Source organism: Netta rufina, assembly GCF_964035555.1.
Source record: "Netta rufina genome assembly, chromosome: 7".
NCBI lineage: Eukaryota > Metazoa > Chordata > Aves > Anseriformes > Anatidae > Netta > Netta rufina.
This window is the reverse complement of record NC_140130.1, coordinates 23,886,602-23,911,672: the sequence shown is the minus strand read 5'-3', so window position 1 is coordinate 23,911,672 and position 25,071 is coordinate 23,886,602. Positions and strand designations below refer to the sequence as shown.

The 25,071-nt window shown below is 42.7% G+C and overlaps 1 protein-coding gene and 1 long non-coding RNA gene across 7 annotated transcripts in view; one reads left to right on the top strand and one right to left on the bottom strand.

Annotated features, from left to right (window-relative positions):
- The window catches only part of BTRC (beta-transducin repeat containing E3 ubiquitin protein ligase), a 118,920-nt gene that overhangs the window by 57,797 nt on the left and 36,052 nt on the right, over window positions 1-25,071 (top strand). For all 5 annotated transcript variants that reach the window (XR_014618623.1, XM_084290386.1, XM_084290385.1 and 2 more), the window contains one exon: window positions 1,072-1,161. Coding sequence is in view for 4 of the 5 variants with exons in the window: in XM_084290386.1 (XP_084146512.1) it covers window positions 1,072-1,161 (90 nt within the window). In the remaining variant the exon portion in view is untranslated. The remainder of the gene's footprint in view (window positions 1-1,071; window positions 1,162-25,071) is intronic.
- LOC311211577 lies at window positions 5,911-20,089 on the bottom strand. 2 transcript variants are annotated; one of them, XR_014618625.1, is made up of 4 exons: window positions 19,839-20,089; window positions 15,562-15,654; window positions 7,152-10,630; window positions 5,911-6,236 (listed from the first exon to the last, which is right to left on the bottom strand). It is a non-coding gene; the product is annotated as an uncharacterized lncRNA (long non-coding RNA). The 2 variants fall into 2 exon arrangements; XR_014618624.1 differs by having other exon boundaries at window positions 5,911-10,630.

The following is a 25,071-nucleotide window of genomic DNA, read 5'->3' as shown; positions in this document are numbered from 1 at the left end:
TGAACGTGCCTCCTATTGCTTAGCACAACCTCCCTTTAATCTCTCTGTGTTCTTGCTCCTGACATCCTTGGCAGCATGTTCCTCTGCTCTGTTGGGTGCTGCTGGCTGTACTTTGTCCAGCCAGGCCTGTGGCAGAGGGATACAAAGGGGAGGACATTTGTGTGGCACTCGGCACAGGGAGCACTCAGCGAGGGCCTCTGGCTCCATGCAGGTGTTGCCTGCAAGTTTTGTGACCTTGTACAGGGCATATTTATTGTCTTCTGTTAGTACTAGGCCTAGCAAGGTGGTTTTTTTTATCCATTACTGGAGATCTTAAGTGCTACTGTCCTCCTCCTTCTCCTAAAAAAAATTTGAGCTTCATCAGGTAGTAGTTAAAATGGTGTTGAACGCAGGTCAGGGAAAGCCTCCATGAGAAACTCCTGAGTTCTTCAGGCATCTTAATTTAAATAGTCTAGTCATCCAAAGTTTGATTTTAGGCACTCTTAATAAGTACTGCCCTTAAAAAAGGGACTCTGAGCAATGTGCTTGGCAAAGACTCCCGCCTGAACATCCCCTGTGCAGGGCAGCATATGGGTTAAGATAAAGTCATTCTGGTTCAGAAGAACAAACTTCCCAAAATCGGGGAAATGAAATACAAGTGAGGTGTGCTCTGCCTTTTTTTCACTTCTCATTATAACCCTTTGTACTCTCCCTATGTATTTTTACCCGATAAAGACAGGAGATGTTTATTAACATCTGCCTTGCGCTTTGGTAACGAGTGTACAGAAATCGCCTTGCTTTAGCTGTTCAAAGACTGAGATAAGATTTTTTTTTTCACTTTCTCAGAGGAAAAGAGGAGAAAAATCTCTTCAATCTAAGTATCTCAAACCATAAAACTGTGCATCGCTTCCCAGAGAACATGCATGCCCTCAACAGAGGTTTTTGCTGCAGATTGGTTTATTTTCGTTTGAAACTTTAACACCTTAGGAAAAAGGAAATACGGTAGCACTGTTGTGGGTTCTCGTGCCAAAAATGTGGTGCCTGAAAGAAAATTGTGTTCTTCTATTCATAACCATTTTAATCTTTCTGCAGACCTACAACAGCTGTGCCAGACTGTGCTTAAACCAGGAAACGGTGTGTCTAGGAAGCACGGCTATGAAGACTGAAAATTGTGTGGCCAAAGTAAGTAAAAAGAACGTCTTTGGTTTGCAGAGTTATTTGTTGTATTGTTCACTGTTATTCAAAGAAAAGTTCTTATTAAAAATTACACTTCGAAAAAGTATTTGAATAGTAAGTATTTAATTATTTTGGGTAGGCTTTTCTGTCCTTCAATGCAGAGTTTTGAGATGTGCTGTTTCCCTCTGGTGGAAATGATTACTCGAGTTCTGAGCTATCTGGAACTGAAGGGTTTATTCTCCTCTACAAGTAATAGGCTTTTCCAGTGGCATGACCTATTCCTGCCATGTAATTAGCTGTGGCAACTTCAAATGATAAATGATCCAGATACATGCTAAAATACTTCATGAGAACTCTTTATATCATGTTTAGGGGAGGGGGAGGAGGGCGATACGGCAGTTAGAGCAGTAAGAAAATGGGTATCTGAATGCATCAGAGAAAAGACATTCCTTGAGAATTGTGTTAGATACGATCAGAACAAACGAGGTGCCAGCAGCCACCCTCTTTTCTTAAAATTTAGCATAACTGCAGTAAAATAGGATACATGCAGGGTTGTTTGTGGGTGGAAAACATTTGAACCATGATGCAATAAGTATAAAAAGGCTGTGTGAAGGATCTGCTTAGCCTTGTATAAGCTTCGTATTTCCACTGAAAGGAAGTTTAGAATGGGCATGCAGGACAGATCAGTGCACTCAGCCATCTGTTACTGAAACCAGCTGGCATTTTGTTGCTCCTCTGTCACCACAACCTGACCACTTGAAAGCCTGTTTTCTCTTTCGTTTTTTCAGTTCCTTGATTTTCTTGAAGACCCTTTTGTGTTTCGTAACTCTGAAGGTGCCTTGTCCCTTTGGGACCCTTTTTTGTATTGACCTTTAAGATAATCTCCCAGCTAAATCTTTGCTTTGGGATTTTTCTGGTGAAATGTGGATGCTTCATTATCTTTGTTTTCTGATAGTGAATTGGCCATCATAAGTTTATCGTGGTGCATGCAGGTGGCTTAGCACTTGTAAACTGTGCTTGACATGCAAGGTTGCCTTCCAGTGAGGAGGCACGTCAGAGGGAGGCTACCAGCCCTGCTACAAAGTGGTAATATTTAATACCCAAACCTTCATTCCTAGCTTAAGATCAATGGTATTGCACATTGCTTTCTAAGGACCTTTATGATGCTAAGTGGGTGAAGCACATATAGCATATAAGCATATAGCACTATTTTGATGCCACGAGCAGCTCACAGCAAGCTAGCTAGAGCAAACCCACTCAACCCCATGTGCTTCACAGCACAGGGTCTTTTTGGACCTGATCACCTTACTAAGGAGCAAGGATGTGCAAGTACAGCTCATTTAAGTCATGCCTCTTTTAACTTAAATGATATACCTTTAACATCCAAATGCCCCATATAATAGACTCTCCTAAAGCATTGTGTTCAGTGGGGATCATGGTAAGACTTCTTTCATGTTATTGGGATGAATTTGAACTGTCATGGAAAGGTGTATGTTCTTAAGTATTGCATCTATATGCTCTATGACTAGATATGTATAGTCACACCTACTGTATATACTGCTATATGGCTATACAGACTATACATACTAAGCTATACGATATATATATACCCATATATATAGTCCTTGTGAAATAAAAATAAGGACTTTTCTGGGGATATATTTCCCCTACTATTAGCTTGTCTGGCTCTTACACCCCCTTCCCCTTGCCTTCTAAACTACAAACCAAAGTGAAATAGGTTCTAAGAAATTTCACATTCCAGAAGTGTTGAAGCATTTAAAAATCCAGTTAGCTGGATGCAGATGGCTCAGTGATGGCATAGGCAAATGGCACAACTGTTAAATGTTCCCTCGGTGCAGGGCTTAAACGGGATTTAAGGAGTTCAGAGGCCTTCTCCTAGCCTTACGCACATGGCGAGTTTTATCCTCCATGATTGATGTGTCTTAGGGCTTTGGACATTAAAATGTTTTGTCAGGGGGGTGAATGCTGGAAAGCATGAGCGTGGGTTGCTTTATCTGCAGCACTTTTCCAAAAGTATTCTAGGGTTTTCATTAATTTATTTTTGTTTAAAACCAGCAGTGGAAGGCAGAAAGGATTACTTTGGAAATTATGATTCACCTTTTCTGATTCTGCAGTGCAGCATCAGCCCTGACTGGGAATCACAGTGAGTGCTGTCGTGTCCTTGTCAGAGCTGTCAGTCTGCAAGAGACGAGTTTTTTTCTGAAAACTGGATTTCTGATTCTGCATCTACTTGCAAGCAAAGAAAACTGTGCTCTTCTATGATTACATTAATGCCATTTGCTGATCATGTGTTTGATGTTTCAGAAGTCTGTTCAAAGAATGATTTTTTGTTTCTCTTGAGGCCATGCACATCAATATTGAGATATCTTTTTTTTTTCAGACTGAAGCACTGCCCATCCATCAAGCTCTCTTGTTAATGAGTACTTCTGTACAGGACATTCAGGTGCAACCTACCAAGCTGACAAAGATCAGCTTTGTTTCTAAAATGGTGGAAAATGAATGTGTGTGTGTATATATACACACACAAGATTCTCAAGTATGCAAAGTAGCATAGGGTTACTGGGTTTTCAACCACTCAAGGAGCTCTGTGCTAGTGAGTTAGTCTGCCCAGTCGTCTGGATGATGCCAAGCTGACTGTCCACAGCCAGGTGCTCAGTGGTATTTGCAAGCCTGTGGATTATCTAGTTTTATTCAGGCACTTAAAAATAGAATATCCTGTTCTGATTAATCTTTGCATGTTGTACTTAGCCTTGCTTTTCTGGTATGTTTGTCCTCTGAAACTCCCTTGTTGGGACCTGGGCGTATGTGGTTAGAAGCAGATAAGGCACAATAAAAATTGTTTCAAGTGTGCACATGTTTTGACTGAAGAGGAGGGATCATAAATTAAAAGCTATATATTTAGGTGCACAGATGTCACCTGCGTGATCTGTAACAGCAGTTCTTTCATCCTCAGGAGCTCTTCCATTAATCTTTCGGCATGTCGCTACCCATTGCCTTTGAGTGATCAACAAGTGCGATGTATATTTAACCTAATGTCTTTGAAAAGTAAATGTACTTTCTAATTGTGTTTTTACATATGTACACACACACACAAATCGTCCTGCTTGGTCCTTTTTAGAAAGCAGAAAATGTTTGCAAGAAGATTTCTTGTTACGACGCTGCTGGTGTGCAACCACAAGCGGATGGCTTCCTCAGAAATTTGTGCTAGGTGCTTAAATAAGGTAGAAATGTAGCATGAACCTGAGCTCCAAGGACAGGGTGTTTGGTTTTAATGAGGCTTATTGAAAACTGGCCAAATGAGCATCTGTTCCCATTGTTTATTCCATATTTTGTAAGCCAGTATCTTCAGGCCAGATAATGGTGTTGGTGTGCGTTTCAGCCTCAATTAGAGAGGGCCACAGTTAAAAATCCCCTGGCATCTGGTCTGTCCCTAGGACTCTTGTGATGCTCCTGGGTGTGCAAACAAGTTCCTCTTCTGTTCTGTGCCTGGGACCGCTTGCTTTCTGTGGTGACCTTCATACGCTGCTCTGCAGCGAGAGAGGCTCTGACTGTCTCCAGTCTCCTTGGCTGAGTCTTTGGATGGATTATGTATGCTCACATTTACAAAAGGAGATCTTGCCTTGTCACCCTTTTATAATGTGGGCTGTCTTAGGTTTGAGTTTTGCTGTTCGTTTGGAGTCTGTTGGATTTTGTACTTCCTTGGATGTTGGAAATAACCTCCTGATTCAAAGTGCTCTTTTCTTTCCCAGCAAGAGATTAGTGTATAGTTGATGTTATGGGGTTGTACAGCCAAAACCCATTTCCTATGCTCATTAAATAGGTCTTTACTTTTTATTAACTAATGCAGTCAGTTCCACTTTGTCTGCATCTGCTACGTAAGGAAGTGTTCTCACTTTGTACATTTATTTCTCTCCTTTATGTGCCAGAGACAGGCAACCTATGACACACCAGCCAGCACAGACACTTTTTAAATGGCACACAGCATCCCCAGGTTTCTGCTTAGATCTGAGCTCAGCAGCACCTGGGAGAGGTTCTCTGTGTCTTTCTCCAATTTTGTTCACCTCAAATAAAGAAAAATGCATCTGAGAACTCCTTGCTACCCTTGTATGATCACTGGTCCTGCCTCTTAAGGTCCCAGCTAACTAAGAGGCTTCTCAGGTCTTAGCATGAAGCATGCCGTGCCTTTTAGGGAATTCTTGATTGCTCTTTGTTGTATGTTAAACTTCGCATTCTGTAGTGGTTACACTATTGAGCTAGGAATCTAGAAAGGATACATACTCTTTATTTCCAGCACTGTGAGTTTATCCTCTGTGGCCTTGATAGCTCTTCTTGCTCCTTTTACAAAGGGAACTGAATCGTACTCTCCTTGCAGGAATGCTGAGAGATTTAACTGCATGATACTTTTGAGATCCTTTTATGAAAAGTTCAGCATAAGCACGCAGTAATGTGCTGTTTGCAGTATACAGGGGAACAGAGCTATGTTCTGGTCAGTTCAGAAATGCAGAACAAAGCTTGTCACTTCAAGCATGCTACCTGAAATTTTCTTCAAAGATGCATAGTGTTACTGAGCTATAGCTACACTTCTACATTAAAGGATGATTCCATAAAGCAGGGAGTGGTGGAAGGGGCTGGTAATTGCAGTCTGCTTTCCTTTGTGAGTGCTTTCTGCATCACTACTTCAGAATTTTTAGAATAAGGATAGTCTGCACAATAATAATAACATCGAGCTCAGAATTTTTATATGAATTCAATGGCGAAACCACAAGTACTCTTTAAAAAAGAGACATTTAGGGTTCCAGTTTGGCAGTAGGACAAATGGATCTGAAGAGTGTCCCTCTTGTACTCTCAACTCCCTTTATGTCACAGATTGATGGCTCCTCTTTCCTGAGTGTCCCTGCATTTACTTTGCATGAACAACTCAGCCAGCTCGGAAATCTGCTGTGATACACTGCTGAGTTGGTATATCTTCAGATAATGTACAGTTTGCCAGCGCTTCTGAAGCCTTTCCAGTCCTTGAGATTGATACGTGTCATTTTACGTGTCTGTTCCAGGTATCTTCTCTGTGAAAGAGAGCAGTGTGAATGCCTTGTATTGCAGGGGCGTTGCTGAGGGTTAGTTAATGTTTAAAAGGTGCTTTAAAACATGAAGTCCAGCACTGAATTCTCAGTATTTAGACAGCACAAGCAGAATACAGAATCAGGGGGTTACCTAAAAGCTTTGACCTGATGCTAATCTTCTTTCATAGCAATATGTCTACTTTCACCTTAATTGTGAGTTTCTAATTTTTTATTTTATTTATTTTTTTAGGTCAAGATAATCTTTATCCTTTAGCTTCCCCTCAGTCTAATAACCTTTTTGCAAATGACTGAGAAAGAAATGTGATATTCTGCTCCCCCACCCTACCCTACCATACACATTCTCCAGATTTTGATAGACTTGTTTTATTTATTTCCAAAATTATATCCGCAGGAAACAAGCTGTTTAAATTCAGATTATGCTGAAGCAAAATGGTCCTGGTATGAGAAGCAACGTGCTGTTTTATGAGCGCAGAGTCCCTTTTCTCATAACTGATTGATAGTAAATATTTTCCTGAAGAATTATTGCCAACCATGAACAGTGCAACTGTTTCACTTTTTTTTTTTTTCCGTGCTACTTGCTGTACCAGCCATTGTCTGTAATTAAGATCTACAATTCACAATGCAGACGTTTGCACTTCCTCTGGGTCTGAGCTATTTATAAGGCATTTCAGCTGTTCAGAGTTTCTTTTGAGTGTTAAACTACATGTAAACAGGCTTCTTTAGTTTTCAGTTATGCAAACACTATGCTTGTCATTTCTGCTTCTCTTCCCACCCGAAATGACTTTGTGTGTCAATGAAGCCACAAATTAAAAAAGAATTACACTTGTGTGTTTGTTTGTTTTTTTTTTTTTTTTAAATGAAAGCGAGACTTTGAAGAAATATTACTATAATACTTACTTCTCATAAATTGCTTTATAGCTGAGGGTCTCTAAGTGCGTTCCAGAGATCAGTTCTCAGAGCTCTGCAGTAAGGATGCGCATGTGATGTGAAAAATCTCGATATGAAGAATTATTTCCAAATTGCAGTCAACTCGGTGGAGATGTTTTTACTTTTTGGAGGCCCAGTTTGGAATCTCAAGAAGCAAATAGTAAAGCTGAGTTCAGGAAATCTTGAAAGGGCTCTTATACAGGTCTTAGAAACTCCCTCTCATGTTTGACTGGTCACAAAGCAAAACTTTTTCGTGATAATGAGCATCACCTGGAATAGGTTGCCTGGGGATGCTTTGCAGCTTCCATTCGTGGAGGTTTTAAAGCCCTAAGCTACGTGACCTGACCTTGCTTTGAGCAGGAGGTTGGACTGGAGAACTACCGAGGTCCCATCTAAACTGAGTTATCCGATAACCCTCCAAGTATACAGGTAATGAAGATGTAATATAAAACTTTCAAATTAGGCAACACCTGGCGTCCTTAATCAGAATTGCCCTGCACATTTATTGTTTGCATTGTCACATGCTGTGCTTCCACCCCAAATGTTTGCTGCGCTTTGGTGATTGATAGTCTGCGTGAAGAGTTGCAGTCATGGGGTCTTCGTTCTGGTCCTGCCACAGCAAGCTTGTAGGGAGTGTTCACCAGGATAAAAGTATGAAATAAAATGGGCTCGCATTTTTTTGGGGGGAGCTTTTGTGATGGGAATATGAAACACTTTGGAATCCAAATCCTTGATCTGGATTCTTGATTTGGATCCTGCAGCGGCAGCACCCTCAGATTGTAGGGCAAAATACCATCATCGTGATATTACCTAGACATATCTTCAGTGTTTTTCAAAAGCAAGAATTGAAAAGGTTGATTGAAAATTAAGTCCAATCCTTGTGCTAATGATTAAGATGTTAAATGTTGGAATAATCACCTCGTACCATAGCCCGCCGGACAGATGCCACTGGTGTGGTCAAGCATCGTGTTTCAGAAGGTGAAACCGGCCCTGAGTTTAGCCCGGCAGAAGAGGTGACAAAAAGGAGCTCGTTTTTGTAGCCAGCTCCGGATTAATGGTAGGCTCCAACGTCTTTGCTGTCGGGGAGCAGACGGGGAGGGGAAATGGCATGAGGCGAGTTCATCAGCAGGCGTGTACTGCAGCATTGCCCACTGATGCATGCCGGATCACCCGCACGCCGAGATCACATGGCTCCTCCAAAAGTCAAACGATCAATTCGCCTCGTTTTGGCTCTGTACTTAATGCACAAACAGTGCGATCTGCAGGGCTGTAATTGCATTGTTAGGGCCAAGGAACAAGCCTGTGCCTTTTCAGCAGACAGCTGGCAGGGAAAGAGGCATGTTGTTAGGAAAGAGAGAGGCAAGGCAAATAAAATTACTGCTAACGCTCAGAGATCGGCAGGAGTCCTACTTGCCTAATCTTACCGGTGGGAGCAAGCGGCTGTTGTAATCCAATTATAGCAGCATAAGCAATTTGTTAGACACTCCGCATAATGTAACAATTTCCCAATAAACTCTGACTTGTAATAACGTCGGCAAGAGCCCACATAAATCTGCCCGAATGGTGGGGGCTGGAGTGTTCGGCTGGGGGCTTGTAATTTGTGCCATCAGCACGTTTCGTGGAGTGTGGTGCGGTGCAGGCTTTCAGTGCAGGAATTTTAAGGAGAAAAGCCTGGCACGCCCCTCCAAGAGGAAACCATTAGCGAGGGTCACAAGAAACACCAAGCGAAGCTGGGAGGCAGCTTTTGCTGGGAGGGAGGGAAAAATCGACCCCCAAACACAAGGCCCTAGCTGATGAGGGTTTAAAAATATTTAAAAAGCAGTGCTGCAAATTTGTAGTGTTTTAAATTACAGCAGGGGGAGGGAGGGGAAGTGGAATTACATCTGTTTTGGAGGGGGAGGGAGGAGAATACCCTTCCTTATATTTAATCCGTTTAAATATTAAAAAAGAAGCTCAAGTATTGAAAGGGATGCTCTGTGCTTAGCAGACAGGGAAGCCACAGATCCTGTCCCGAGCAATTCATAATCTACAGAGGGAAGAATTAAACCTTTTCTGGTATCCAGTTACTCTCCCGTTGTCTTTCTTGCAGCTCCTAGCTGGCTTCATGCATATTGGCACAGCATCTTGATGATGTGTCTGAGAGATAAAACGTAGGTCTAGAACCATTCACTTTGAGCGTACCCCAGTGAATTTAACTTTTTTGGCACAATGATGAATGTCCCCTCTGGTTCATGCAGATCTACACAAAGAGCTAATCTAATTTAGATATTATTTAAAAGTAAAATCAGTCTGCTGCGCTCTGCCTGTCAGTCGTCGAGCACATTGCGAGTTACAGCATTGTAGACTCCGGTTTAAGGTTTATGTTTAGCAAGATTTAAGGTACCATGTTTCTGTTAATCCTTCCATTTAGCGTTTCCCTTTGCTAAGATGCAGATAGGCAGCAGCCAAAATAATTTAGGTCCCTTTATACAGAACATAGAGACTGTCAGCGGTCCAGGATTTTGAATGTAGCTCTTACCACTGCTGCAGTGTGAAAATGCCTGACTTCATCGCGCTAACAATACTTTATTCATTTCCTAGCTATGGGATCCTGCGAGGCTCCAGCGTGGAATGACATTTCTGCTCTGACTCATTCCCAAGTTGTGGCAGCACGATGCTTTTTTGTAGGGGAAAAAGAGTTCCTGGCTGTACAAAACAGTTTCCCTTTATCGTTCAGAGCTCCTGCTCTCAGTTCCTGTGTTTCGATGCTGGCCTCCACAGGCTCCTTTGCTTAGCAGAACAAAACCCAAACAAATACCCCAACCCAAATTGTTGACCTTGTCCGCACAGCTCCCACAGTCGTGCCCATAGCAGCTTTGTCTTGGCCGTATGACAACATTTTGTGTGATTCGGGGCTGTATTTACGTATTGTACCTGTCGTGCTCGGGCTGAAACGATTTAATTTATTTAAACTGTAAAATAACGGGGGAGATGTGCAGGCAGGCTGCTGCATATTTTGCCCTTCTTTATGTGGAAGTCAAGCCTATTGTTCTTCATCTTCGCCGCACGCCAGCGTATCAGGATAACAGGCTGAGACAGCGCGTCTTGCCACAAGTATCCTAATAAATATTTTCTTTCAACATAAATACACCCCCAAAAAAGTGTGTTTAAACAGGGCAGGTATTATCGTGGGGTGCAGAAGCAGCATCAATAAACCGCAGCGCTTCTAATAAAGCCACTCAGTGTCTGGGTTTAACTAATGGCTGATTTTCACGGCTTTGACAGTGAGCTGTGTGCGTTATTTTCTCCTGATATTGTAAAAATAATGAGAGCAAATTAGAACAATCAGTTTACCCAGATAGCTGCTGATTGGAGGTGATGGGCAATATGGCAGCGGGTAATCCATCTTCGGGCTCCTGTCACATTAACTTCAGCAGCGTGGAAAAGATCAGGCGGAGCGAGCGGGAATCCTGCCCAATCAGAAAGGCGAAATTAATGAGAAGAGCATTGTTCTGTGATCAACCTTTTAATTAGCAAGAGTGGAGACGGAGGGAGTGATGAAGCTGGCAGCACAGCTGCACAATGCTGGGCATGTTTTCGGCGAGGGGGAGGAAAAACACGGGTTTTAAATTACCCCTTCTGTGCTCCCTGTACACCGGCAGTGTGTCTTCATTCGAAACCCCTTAAAAGATCTTAATAAACAGCCGCATCCAGGTTAATATTGCAAACGTGGCTGTTACTAATGAGTAGTTTAGAAGTAGGTCCTTTCGGGGGTCATTTAGGAAAATGTTGATCACTGTGTAAAAAAAAAACAACAGAAGAGAGAGAGGCAGGGTTTGGTGTTGGATTTAAAGTTTCACTGCATCAAGGAAAGAAGAGGAGGGAGACGGATAAAATTAGAGTAAGGGACTGCCTGTTTTATTACTCCCCTCCTTATTTAGTATATGTTTGAAATAAGATTCCTTGGCATATATTTGAAACGAGACTCCCCAGTTAAAAATACTGTGCATGCCATGTGTCTTTCAGCAGCAAAAAAGAGGAGAGATCAGATACTGCGTTGCTTTCCTGACTCCTTTTTTGTTTTATTTATTTATTGTTTGGCTTGTTGTTTTTTTGCCCCAATATTTCTCAGTTTATTCACTTACCACCAAATTATAATTTGAGAGGTGTGGCAGCTGGGTTTGCCGAGAAGATTGACTCAATTGTTTGTTTGTTTGTTTGTTTGTTTTGTTTCCTAGAGGTTTGATAAAATAGCAGTTTACACAGGTATAGTCTAAAATCCTAAATGGTAATTACTGACTGTCAGATCTGAACAGCAGTCTTTCAAAAACTGGTATTTCTGTAAAGGCAAAAAATAATTTTGGGGGGGAAGAGTGGTATCAGGGGGTGACTTCTGGGAAGAAAAACCAGAAATGCTGTGAAATAGAGTTCATGCTTGCAGTGCAGAGGAATCCAGCTACTTCTGATTAACGTGGTTCTTGGTCTTCCTTCCTTGCTCTCTGCGTTGTTTTTCAGGCATCACCTCTCTCCTTCCCTGTAATTGCCAAAGAAGTTTTAATGGTTGAAGACCGAGGCTCTGTCACTGTGCACGCAGCGCCTGTGCTGCTTTTCGTTCATTTTTCCCATCAGGATGCTCGTGCAGGCTGCCTTCCCTTCTAGGTATCCCTCTTCTGACACTGAAAAGCCAGCAAAACCTTTTCAGCTGGTGAGAGAAGCCCGAAGCCAGCGTGCTGCACCCAGCTAGGTGTGCGGGCTGTGCCTGGGGCTCCCCTGCAAGCGTTTGCTCAGCCACCAACTTCACGTTGCTAACTTGTAGGTAGGGAGCAGGACAGCAGATGTGCTGGAAAGCAGGGCTTGTGTGGGTTTTTTATTCCTTAATTCCAGGCAGAGCTCCCCATCTTCGGCTAGCGTAGTGTTTTGATCTGTGTTACAGTGATGGAACCACTCCCCTTCCCCTCCTATAACAACTGGGGGAGGTTTGTGAGAATTTGGTGATGTCCCCCTGGTTTTTACAGCTTGAACGACATATCTGCAAAAAGTTAACCTGATAAATCACAGGCCCTTTGCACTATCTAAACCAACTGCATTCGTGGTATAATCTGTAGTGTGGTTTACCCTTTTGGCTTAAAGTTGTCTAATATTTTGCTTTATAAGAATCCGTTTCAGTTGTCTGTAACTGTGCTACTATTTAACCCTTTGAGGTAAAATTTTATTTCCAGCTCAATCTGCTTCCCCCGCTCCCCGCAGCCCGAGGCAAAAATAAAGTTTGCTGTGGGATGAACAGTATTCACTTAACGAACAGCTGCTCGATATTTTATTTTATTCATGTTGTTTGGTCGGTGCCCCAGGCTGTATTTATTGCGTGCCTTTCAAGCCCTGGTCAGAATATGGAAATAGGAACTTCCTCCTGGGGCTTTCCCTGTAGTCTGAGTGCTTCACAAGCCTTAATTAATCCTTCCAGTCTTTCTTGGGACGAGGGCCGGACTCATAGCATCCCTTTCCGTGGAGAAGTTCTAAAGTTCTCTTACAACCAAAATCCAGGAATGAAGCACTTTATTTATAATAAGCAACGAGGCCTCACGGGAGGCATATTAGATGAGGAATTAAGGCTCCAGATTTGGAGGCATCTTTTGTCTTTGTCACATTCTGTTTTTCCATCTCAGTCCTTCTGTCCGTGGAACGGAATAACGCTGCTTAACGTTTCCTTGTTGGATGTGTGGGGATCTGGAAATGTGATACCACAGGAAGCATGTTTTGTGCATGAGCATTACGAGTGTTTACATGCACCTCATGCTGATTTGAGCTCCGCTCCTTTGGCACTTTCTCTCTTCCCCAGGTCTGCCTGCATTTTGGGAAGTGTTAGACACGTCTTGGGAAGCTGGTGCCTCCCAGCCACCAATGGTTGCAGTCAGGTTTGCAATCAGATGCAGTCCTCATCAGAGGCAATGGCAATGTCTAACAAAAAGTGGACGCTTTGTAAAACCAAACATTTCTTCTTGTTGCATAAAACACCGAAAGATGACAAAGCTTTTTTTTTTTTTTTCCCCTCTTTTAATAAAACATAAAGTCAGGAAAATATTCTGCAGCTGCTTAAATCAATTTGTCAGCTCCCTAAGAGATTCCCTCGTGGGCTGGAAGCAAATGGCAAATTCCTGCCCAAAAGTAATCTCACTGTGAGAGAATAACAGGGGAGAGGCGATGTGTTGCACAATTCCCAGCCTCCTGACACCTTAAGTATGGAGCCGCCACCGTGACTCTGTAATGGGATGTCCCAGCATGGGGTATAATATCAGAAATAGTGTGAATACGCCACGTGTGAGATAATAGGCAGCCTACAGGCCGTTGGTGCTTACATACGTGTTAAAATGAACATACAGCAAATCTTAATTCTTTATTAGCCTAATATGATGTGTTTTGTTTTTTTTTTTCTAGCTTCTGGTTAGGTTTTGTAACTGGTTGATTTTACCAGCAGTAGAAGTTCTTGGTGGTTTTTAGAATCCTATTTTCTGTTAATTTCGTTTAAAATGTTCAATGTATTTTTTTTGCATCCAGCTCTCTATGTTTTGCATTTTCTCAGTGCAGTTTTCCAGCCTATCTCTTCCCACCCCTCTGCTCTCCCCGCTCTGTCCCCTCCTCCCCTGAGACCTGGGGGAAGAAGTCCTTCTCTGGGGTGCTCTTCACCTTTGTTGCCTGATTATTCTAGAGCTTTTCTCTACCGTATTTCATGATCAGAGCTATGTGTAGAGTGTTGCTGTTTACTGCCTTCTGCCTGAGGCTCAGTCAGCTTTGGGAACGTTCCTGGAAGCCTGCAACACCCTGAGAAGTAGCTGCAGAGCATCGCAGGAGGAAAGGAGTGGCTTAGCCAGGATCAGATGGAAGCCCGAGGAAAGACAGGAGTAGAAGTTGCCCTCTGGCTCTGCTGACAGCTTAGTCATGTGTTTTAACAGCCAGTTCGCCTTTCCCAGAGGTATGTGCTCAATTTCTGGACTCCCCCTGGTTTTCACCACAAGTTCAGTAACCATCGTCTCTCTTCTTCAAACTCTCTCTGAAATACTCATCTGACTATAACTTTCTGAGCATCAGGACTGACCTAGAAGGGAACCCCACTGATCAATATGCCTGCTGTAAGGCTGGCAATGATCTGAGGCCACCACAAAGGCTTTGGTGTACAGCCAGGTTCTCAAACAGTGCTGCGCGTGCCCTGAGCACAATACGGCCCCAGTGGCTTCCCTGATCCAAAGAGACCCTTACCCGGTGAGGACTCTTCTGCAGAGAAGAAGCTTTCAGCTTTGACCAAGCTACCCAGAAGCTCTACACAAACTCTTGCAGGGCATGCTGCAGGGCAGAAGGAGGATAGATGCCTATCGATCATGTGCTGCTGGTTGACAAGCCAGCCTGGTTTGGATCTGATAAAGAAAATCATTAAGTAATTAGAGCCTGTACTGGAAGAAATTTTCACAGAACTCTTCCCTCTCTCTCCCTCTGCCCTGTAGCTTTCAAAGAGCTCCCACAGCCTCAATAAACACATTGCTAGAAACAAACACTCTGGCAAGCAGGCACACACCAGACTGTGGTTAAGTAACAAAAGTTCCCAAAACGTTTCACCTAAAATGGCCCCAAGCAAGATAGTAGACTTCCATGGATCCTATACCCATGTACTTTCTAGAATATTACATGCTTTGTCCAACACAAAAGCCTCTCTGGATACTGTTCATGAAAACTGTTTTTGTTCTGTATTAGAATTTTTCCTACCTCCACCTAAACTCTCTCTGTGTTTTGCTTATTGAAGTTATCCATTTCTTTCTGTGCTCTGCAAGGACTGGCAAACTTTCCGCTTGCTGTTGACAGAACGTTAGCAACATTTTCTTTGCAATTTCTTTCTATTTTTAACAAAATAGGTTAAACTGGGTTACAGTCTTCAGACTCAGAAGATTTTGTTTGTGTTTGAAAAAGTAATGGTAAGGTTCGTGTACCTAAATCAATATTACCATTCCCCAGAAATCCTTCCTCACCTAAAAATTATAGTAGAATCTTTTTTATAGGCAAAACACATTAAAGTTCAAAAGAGACAAAGTTTTCACATGATTTTAACTGTCCCCCTTTTCCATATAAACAGTGTGAGTCACCATGTGATGCAGGGTAACTTTGTTTCTTGAGTTATGCAATGTGGTATCTGTTCTATCAAATGTATGTACATTAAACTTTTATGAATAATGTAAAAACACAAGGAGAACATTTGTTTAGAGACAAATCATTTAGTGAGTTCAGCTATTAAGTTTTTAATAGGCAGTTATTCATAAACTATTACAGAATATAGTTTCTCTTTAGAGAGATTAAAAAACCTTACCTCTACTAATGAAATCAATACGTGTGGTGTGAAGTGCTGATCCCTAAAACATACCTTGTTCCCATGGAAGGGGGACAGAGAAATGTGAACTCTGAGGTTGCATGGATAAGTTATAGGTCAGGAAAGTCTGCAGTCTCATCTCCAATGCTGTTTAAGAGAATAAAACAGTTTTAACTGGAGAACTTGATGTCTTACCTTCAGTTTACTTCCAAATACGTAATTGTCTGTACCTTCAGTTCTGACCATTTGTCACCACAGTAACTTCTTTGGATCAAGTAATGCCAGTAAGAATCCCTTCTGATTTGAAAGACCAGATCCACAGGCTTCAGATCCTGTCCTTGGCTGGTGTCACATTTACCTTCAGAGCTTCCTGATATTAAATTAAAGAATTCCTCATCTTATGAGGGATCTGAGGTGACTCAATGTAATTAGTCTGGAGGTCAGATGCTGGCATGCATCATTCTGTTTCTTGCAGCAGATCACCAGCAGCTGACAGGCCAAGTGGTGATCCTGCTACTGGTAAGAATGGATTTGGAGTCCTACTGGGCTCTAGCTGGTACCTGTCTGAGTTTCTGCTCTTTGTGGTTCCAACAATCATCATGAAATGCCTGAAAGTGTGTGCCAGATAGCCATTGCATCCTACGCATAGATAGCTGATCAGTTAAAGGCACAAGCTAGCAAAAGCTAGCAGCAAAGTTGCATCTTTTCTTCTAGTTATAGAGACAATAGACGATTATCCGTGGAGACAGTAGAGTTCATAGTCACTACGAGCAGGTCACAGCCTAGCCTGTCTGGTCAGTGATAAGAGACTTGAGATAACTCCTCCCTGCTCCTCCAGCAATAGTGCATACGTATCAGGGACTCTGAGGTCACTTGCTTTACCACCTGCCAGATCCTATCTTCATCTAACATCCAAACATTACGTGAACGAGCAGCTTAAAGGTTTGCCCCAGTTTCTATGGGAGTTTACCTGGAGGCAGTGAAAGTATGAAATGAGATCTTCTCTGCTCCTGTGTAATACCTGTGTTATAAATGCTCTAGAGACTAGCAGGGATATCCTGTCAAACCAACTACAGACACAGTGAGGATAGCCTCAGGGCAGTCTGAGGTTACCTACAAATCTCCTGGAGCTGAGACAGATGGGTAGAAACATACCAGAATAAATAGTGTTCCTGTGTGTCATGTGGAACTCAGCAGCTCGGTACCTCGTGTACCTCAGCACCTCGTGGTGTAGGTTGGACACGTCATAAATCTCAGGTATGCTCAAGCTCAGATTGAAAATTGACAGCTCTTTTTCTGGCTGATGGAGTGGCCCATCATCCACGATAGAGGAATCAATATACCTTTGTATATTTAATAGAGTGGAGTCCTCAGTCCCTTTTATGTTCTCTACTCACTGAAGGTCAGTTTGCTCAATTACCAGTCAACAAGTTGGCATCTGTGCTGTCTCAGGTGTTCTCTGAGCTACAAGGTGGTGAATGACCTCTTGCAGAACAGGTTGTTTCCTGGTTTTTACCATTCTACCTGCTGGGACCTTTGAGGTCACTGGTTCCAGCCCCTTGCTTTTGCAGGTACTGTGTTGTCCCTCTGGTGAATTTTGAGTTTCCCCTTACAACCAGTTAAAGGTTGACCTGAGGACTTTTTCCATTCTGTTTCCATCAGAAGATCATTCCAGAACCTGGTTGTTCTAAAGACTGGAAATCTTCTCTGAGTTTCCAAGCTAGCTTATTCATACTGAGACTTTAGCATTGATGTTTGTGCTTGTTTCTTCCTTTTCTATTAATAGGCTCTTCCCTTTTTGGTGTTCTTCCAATATACATATATGTTTATCCCATATATGTGTAGGGAGCAGTCATGCCCTCTTTGTATTTATTTTATTAGGATAAATTGAATAGGAGTGGCTTAATTTAAGAAAGAAAGAAGAGGAACAGTGAAGATATTTGAGCATTTGTGGTTGAGGAGCTTGTTTCTTGGAGGAATTAATTTGTTGCTTTCCTGATCGCACTCTCTACAAACACTATTTAATAATTGTCCTAAACTTTACCGCATCAATTAGCGCTCGCTTTCATGTTCATGCAAAGATCTGCTTCTGGCTGATGTGAATTTATAGCTTAACTGTCATGTTAAGGCAAGGACACAACCTTCAGTTCGTCTGAAGGGAAAAGTAAGCTTGGGCAAACAACTGCATGCTGCTTCTTGTTATTGTCTGGTGTTCTGGTCCCTTAGTCCTCCCAGAACATTGCTCTGCCCTTCGCAGCATTCAGCACGCACTACTGTTCGGCTGGGTCAGATCTCACCAGTAGTTACTGCCACTAATTGGCAAATTTTTAAATTCAGAGTTTTCTCGGTGGGAACCTAGGATGGGAAATAACTCACGTTGCGCAGTAAAACAAATTGTTCCATATTTGCCTTCATGTATATTTAACACAATTTATAATTTACAAAAAGGGGCTCAAATTAGTCCGCCTGTAGAAGCTCATATCCGAGATAACTTCAACGAGGCAGGCAGTCCCTTGTTGCATGTGACTGACGGGCTGAGCTGAGGCTGCAGTTTGGAAAGCCGACTGTATAGATTGCTGAACCTCACTGTTGAGGAAAATTAAAAACGAGCGAGCAGATAATTGCTCTCAGACTTGGAAGTAGCATTCAAAGTAGCCACTATTACTTACCCTGCTGTAATAGTGAATCTTGACAGGGCTGTGTGTGCAACAGGCAAACTTACCTTCATGATAAAGCATGCCCTGAATTTGTGAAAGATTTAACCTTCAGATTTAACTTCCTCATATCCATCCTCCACTTGCTGCAGAACACAAAATGAGAGCCTTGCGACAATGGCCGCAAGCTGAGTTGAAGTAGGTGATTATTAAAATATTGCAGCATTGTCTTTTCTGACCCCGCTTCTGTCAATTTTTAAACAATAGCTTTTGTGTTCGGAGTCAGTTCCCCTATATAACATTCATCTGGGGGAAAATAAAAGTGAAAAATACTTAGCAGCTACGCTATGAAAAAAATTAGATTGTTAATTAAGTAAGACTTGTAATTTCTCAGCAAAGAAAGCCCTCTTTCTGGCAAGTAAACCTTCCTTGTAAGTCTTTGATTATAGGTAATAAAAATGTTGCTTAATTTATGCCAATTATGTGCAAGTGTTGTTTTCTTTTAAGTCCCTGGATTTCACAGAATTGTGTGATTCTGTCGAATCAGATTATTCTCCTAGCATGTTAATTGAGATCTGCCAATCCTGGGCTTGATCATCATTTCTAATCTCAGCCAGTTCAGAGGTGGGTTGCAGTGTGAGTTTAGAAGACTCTGATGGTGATTAAGCATTACAGTCAATTAGTTTCTTGTTTGAGACCTGAATTCTGCAATGGGTTTGGGTTGTAAGTGAAAATATATGTGTAGTATAATCATTTGTGGACAGAATCAGCTACAGTTCTGAGACAACCCATGGATTGGAACAAAATCAACAGTTTTTGAAAAAAAAGTAAAACAGTTGGAGGGACAGAATTGGAAGTCAAGATCAGATTTCCAAGCAGGGCCCTTGAATCCTGTATGCTCTCCACTTGCAAAAGCAGAAGTGCTCGCATATCTACAGAACTCTTTAAGAATCTGGTATTTGATCGCTGCAAAGAATGAATGATAAAAAAAAGCAGTCTTGTGAAGCCCAGAGCTGGAAAGCTTTAAAAAAAATAATTCTCCATGAATCATCTTTTAAATAGAATTTCAGGTTTTGTTTATAATAAATGACATGCATTGACATTAGACAACTGTATTTTGGTTTCAGCCAAAACCTAAATACCTTTTTTTTCCAAAAGCCTGGGACGTGTAGATGAGCTTTGACCCGAGGTATAGAAGAGAATCACAGCTTAAGCTGGAAGAGACCTTGGGAGGTCCAACTTCAGAGCACAGTCAACGTTGAATTCATTAGTCCCAATTAATGTCAATGGTGAGGTACCTGCTCCTCCCAAGTTTTGCATACACAGAACTTCTGCCCTACAGTTCAAGACGCAAGTCTGCCACAGCATCCACAGATCTAGCTAATGCGTGGAGTATTTCATGTGTTTGCAGGAGAAGGGCTACGTTTGGCACTAGCTGCCTCCCCTTTGTTTCCTAAGATAGCACCGAGGAAGGGATCCCTCATGAAGGGATGCAAAGGAACACGGGCACAAGAGCAATGGCTGCAAACTGCATCCTAAATGAAGATGGGAGAGAGGTGGCTTCTAATATTTAGCAGTGATCAGAGATCTAGAAAGTCCCTGTCCTTGGGCACGCATGTGTAGGAAGATATTGCTGATGCTGTGGCTTGCCACCGTCCTGCCAGCACAACCACGTACCTGTTTCTGATCAGAACCGAGCCACCATCGTGCGTAGGCGCTGGGGAGAGCAGCTGGACTGCGTTGTGGATCCAGGGAGCTGAGTACTGCCAGCATCGTCAACTGGACTGCAGCGGGGTAGTCTTGCTGTCACTTCACATGCCCTTCCACTCGCGTTGGACAGGTCAGATAACTGCCTGTAATCCTCTCCTGCCACATGGGAGAGGTGTGGGGAGCGGGAAGGAGTTGCCAGCGCTTTTCTCCAAGTCCTCTTAAGGGGATGAAAGAACCGGCCTCGGATGCCATCTGTACCACGAGAGGGACGGTCTGGGTGTCAGGGTTTGGGTGCAGCAGCAGGACCGCGTACAGAGAGTTCGGGCCCGGAATGGCAAGGACAGCTGTCAGCTGGGACTGAGGGACACAGGCAGGTTATGCCAGGAAGTTTGCGTAGTGTTTGTCAGGTGCTTCTGTCATCTCCTCGGGTCTGGTTACTTCTAGGCTTTCTTACTGGACTTGTCAGAGAAGCGAAAATGTAACTGGGGGTAGCCTAACATCCTATTGTGTTTCTTCGTCTCTGTCACACACTAATATTAAAATTGCAAACTTCTAAAGCCGAGCAATGTTCCGAAGTCCCCTGGTGGTTAAATATTGAAATTGCTGTGGTAAGTAATGGAACTTAACTAAAGTGCACCCTCTCTAGGGCACTCGTGTTCAGGGAGCGTACTTGTTTCCACATTTATGTTGGTATCTGGTATCTGCGTGCAGTGGCTCAGTTTGAGAAAATGTAATTTTTTCTCTACACCTGCGAATTTTGAGTCTGCTTTGAGATGCTGCAAAAATGATAAATGCAGCTGCATTTTTTTCTAATTGATAATGTCTAGGCCATGCCATTTCTAACAAGTTTTTTTGTTTATTTTGTAAGGGTCAAAAGTGTTTGCCAGCGCTTGAGGGGAAAGCTTACATTTGTGTGCTGTGGTGTCCTTCAGTGGTACTTGCCCTTACCTTCCATGCAGTGGCCTCCCAGGCCTTTCCCAGCATCAAGCCTTGCTTTTTTCTCTATGTGGCTTGTATTAAGACACATACATTTAACAGAGACTCATGAAATGAAGAGGAGTGACTTGCCTACGGCAACTCAAGAAAGCAGTGGGAGAGTTAGGAATAAAACTTGAAAGACTCGGCTCCCATTTTCCCTTCTCATTTTTCCGTTGTACTGCCAGCTTTCAGTTTATCAAGAATTAATAAGTAATAACCTGTGATTAAAAAAGGCCTGACGCTCCTTCTGTCATTAGCTGTTTCTCTGTCTTCAGCATTGTGCAGAACTCAGCAGGGTTACACCTTTTGAGTTTCACTTAAGCTGAGTTACTCAATATTTAATGCTGAAGCAGAAACAGCTAATTCACAACTGGAGGCGAGCTGTCAGCTGCCTTAGGATGTTTGTCAGCTGTAAGGTAGGGTGAGGCAGCAAGACTTTTGTACGCTGGGAAACTTGAAATTTTCAACAACTTTTTCATTTAATTTCTTGCTACATTTCACGTTCTGCCCACGGCTGACATGAAAATCCTTCAACTGCTCTTAAATTACATTTTAAAACAGAGAACAGTTAATTATAGTAATCTGGGTATTTATAATCACTTAGAGAGAGAATTTCTTCTGACACTTGTTTCTTCTGAATTTCAGACAAACTAGCGGATGTATTCTGAATTATTCATGTGGCAGCAAAAAGCAAAGCAAATAAAAAGTATGGACAACACTATCCAAGAGTGCCTTGGATGAGACCAGATAGTCACATCTTAGCATCTATGGCTCTTCTGTTCTGAGGGTGCTAGAGGGAGCTCTAACCCCTCGATCAAAGGGAGCAGGCTGTGAGTGGTGTGTCTGTCTAGCTTGGTCTCTGGTAGGAAATCCTGAATTCTCTTAATATTTAATTTTATTTTGCATCAGAAAGTTGCATATGTTTTTTTTCAGGCATGATCCCAAATTGCTTTTTCTAGATGAGAAGATGCACATAGTGTATTTTCAACTATACTAATACTAGGCTAAATACAGGCTATTGTGAACTCCCTGAAAATACAGGAAAGAAATGAGACGTATCACTGAAGTGTTTAACAGATAACATACAGTGGTAAAGTCTGATGTTCCCATATACTTGTTTTCACAGAGGACAGCAATTCTCACCACAGAAGACCTATTTATATTTGAAGGAAAATATATTGAAAACTATTGTAAGGAAAAACTACTTCACTCAGCATGTAAGTGGGTTTTAGATGTTTAGCCAATTATTATAATAGAAATTAAAGGGTTGGTGATTATTAGATAAATTTACAATGGGATGCATCGAGGCAATGAGGCTGGAAGAGATTTGTCACATGATACACTCAACGCTGATTCCACTCTTGATGTGATAGGAAAGTAACACTCCAAAGTGGGATGAAAGGATGCAAAAATACTGGGAGGCTCCCTCCCTCCTTTACTTTGAAGGTTTTTCTGAGAGATTATTGGCAGCTGAGCGGCGAGCCAAGGAGGAATCCCTAGTGCAGTAGGCTGTGACTTGGATTCTGGGCGTGCAATTTGAGTATCAGCTGGTAGGGACCCAGTCTGCTCAGCTGTGAAACTGAATGTGCCTTGCTGAGGAGCTATTACAGTCTGAGCTGTTTGCTTGGGGTTGCAGAGGATACTGTTTCTCATCTTTCTTCTCTCATGTACTTTCACTTATCAACAGCGTCTGGCCTAACCCAACCCTGTGTGATGTGTGAAGACACAGAATTCACTAGAGAATGTCCTTGGCTTCTATTTTTGCTGTCTGTTGCTCAGATAACGAATCTCTTACAGATACCAGTGAAAGAATGGACCAGCCTAGTCTTAAAATAAAAGTCACGTAAAGCTTTAAGCTGGGATGACCACCTGGGGGTCTCCAGTCCGACTGCCTGTTCAGAGGAGGATTGCCTTCAGAGCCAGCCCGATTTGCTCAGGACTTTGTCCACTTGTGCTTTTAAAATCACTCTCTTAACATCCAGTGCTTGTGCCCATTGCCTCTTTTGCTGTTATTATGCACTTCTGCAAAGACTCGGTCTCAGTTTCCTCTGTAACTTCCCCTTAGGTAGTGGAAGACTACAAGGTACCCTCGGCCTTCTCCAGGCCAAACGCATCCTGCTCCTCTAGCAGTATTAGGCATCCATGAATCACTCCAGTTTAGCAAGGTAACATTTGACTGCACGGTTAGCATAACAGCTAGTCTCAAGAGGACACTTATTAGTGGGTGAGAGTTGTGTGATTCACCTTGTAGGAGGCTACCAGACAAACCTGTCAAGATTTTGGCTACAATCCACTGGCCAGCCTTGACCCTGACACCGTGCAGGAGTATTTCATGGGCTTCTCCTCTTACAGCTGCCTCTGTGGTGGCTGCTGACAGCAGGAGTGTTGGTATCAGTCAGCGTTAACTCACTAGATGTCCTCTTCTAGACCTAGCTGTGCTGGTGGAAAAGAGCACCACGCAGCCTTCATCTGGCTGCTGCAGGTTGCTGCCCTCCAGGATCTGTCAGCAGAACTGCAGATCTGCTTTCACTTAAGATGAGGTGTTTTAGCTTAGACAGTTTAAATAGCAGGTCTTTGCTAACAAGCTTATTTTGACTGAAATAGGTTAGGCAGTGCTTGTGTAGCCAACTCTGCCAGCAGATCTAAGGAGTATGTTTGTAGTGGGAGCAAGCATCTGTGTGACTCTTGCAGTTCTTCAGAAAGCTGCTGCGTTTTTTTTTTTGTTGTTGCATATCTCTAGTATTCCCTGGAAATATCTAGTGTTCTGCTAGTTGGGAAATGGTATATGACATCCCGCATGTATACATGTATTGATGATTTGCAGTTCTGAATCGCTCGTTCGCTTTGCCTTGGCCAGGTTGTTCGGTGTTCTTGTGCCCTCTCGGTTGGTACAAAGAGCCAAGGAGGAGGCTCATGGAAAATAATACTGCTTGGAGCTGTGCTCTCTTGGTAAACTATCTTGGACGGCTTCTCCTTGATAATAAAAGCTTTACATAAACAGACCTGTAGTGTTTTGAAAGTTTCAATAGTATAATTGATAATAATTGCAGGTAATAGATCTCTCAGGTCATTCTCTCCCTCTACTGGGGGGTTGTTCCCAGCAATATATATTCACAGTTAAGCCATGTTTTGGACCACTCGAGTCCTCCTGCCTGTTCTGGCTACTTTTCTCTCTGAGTTAAGGGAGTACTTGGAGCAAAAAGAAAATCAACAGTAACACCCATAAAGAGAAACTTCGCTCAGGCATTAAGTAGATCATGCTTGGGTGTTTTTAAAACAGAAGCAACTGTTCCAGAAAACTTTGAAACTGCTGCTCAGAGCATAGCTTATGCCTTTCCCTGTCATAAACGAGCCCTGTGCTGCTACTGGCCATTACCCGATGACTTTAGTAGACTGGTTCTCCAAGTGATAATGTGCATGTTCCTTCCCTCCATTAGCAGTAATAACATGTAATGGTCCCAGCAGTTCAACGCTGGTTCTGGTAACCATTCTGAGGAAGAAAGCATTTCCTTGGGTGGCTTCCAGGGAAAGTGATTTCTTATTACTGTAGGATCTGCTTTGAAACTTGAGTGCGATCGGTTTGCACCTAATAAAATGTGTGCTCTGAAATTAGCTCTTTAAGAGTGATGATGTCTGCTCCTCCCCGCCCCATATGTCTGGATATGCATTTGGTCAGGGATCTTAGTTTGGGAAAGTAACATATGCCAGTGCTGTGCTGATGCAAGCAGATTTCTCATCAGTGCTTGTTATTTTCAAAGGCAACTTGGAGATAGGGGAGGAGGAGGAGAGGGACTCCCAGTTCACATCTACTGCTGGCATCGGAGAAATTTTATTTTGGAGGTTTTTACCAGCACTTAAAATCTAGATGGGAGACCTATATCAAAGGAAAGTTTACAGTAAGAGCTAGGAGATTCCAGGCAATTAAACTTTATTAGGCTGTCTGAAACATTAAGTATTAGCTTAAAAGAATAGTTTTTTAATCTCCTCTCCCTGTTGCTGTTTACTGTGTAGCAGTGTAGGAGGGGAGCAGCTTCTCCAGCAAGGTGTTATTGCTGCTCTTTATATAGCAGGTGTGTAAGCACCCATGGCTCAGTCCTGCCTCCCCAGTCCCCGGAGAGACTCAGAGCATTACTTCTCCGGTGTCTGCAGCTTTCTCCGGCCCTAAAACAAAGCAGCCATCTCCCTTTCTTCGTGTCTGAGGTAATAGCCTTAGCGAGGTGCC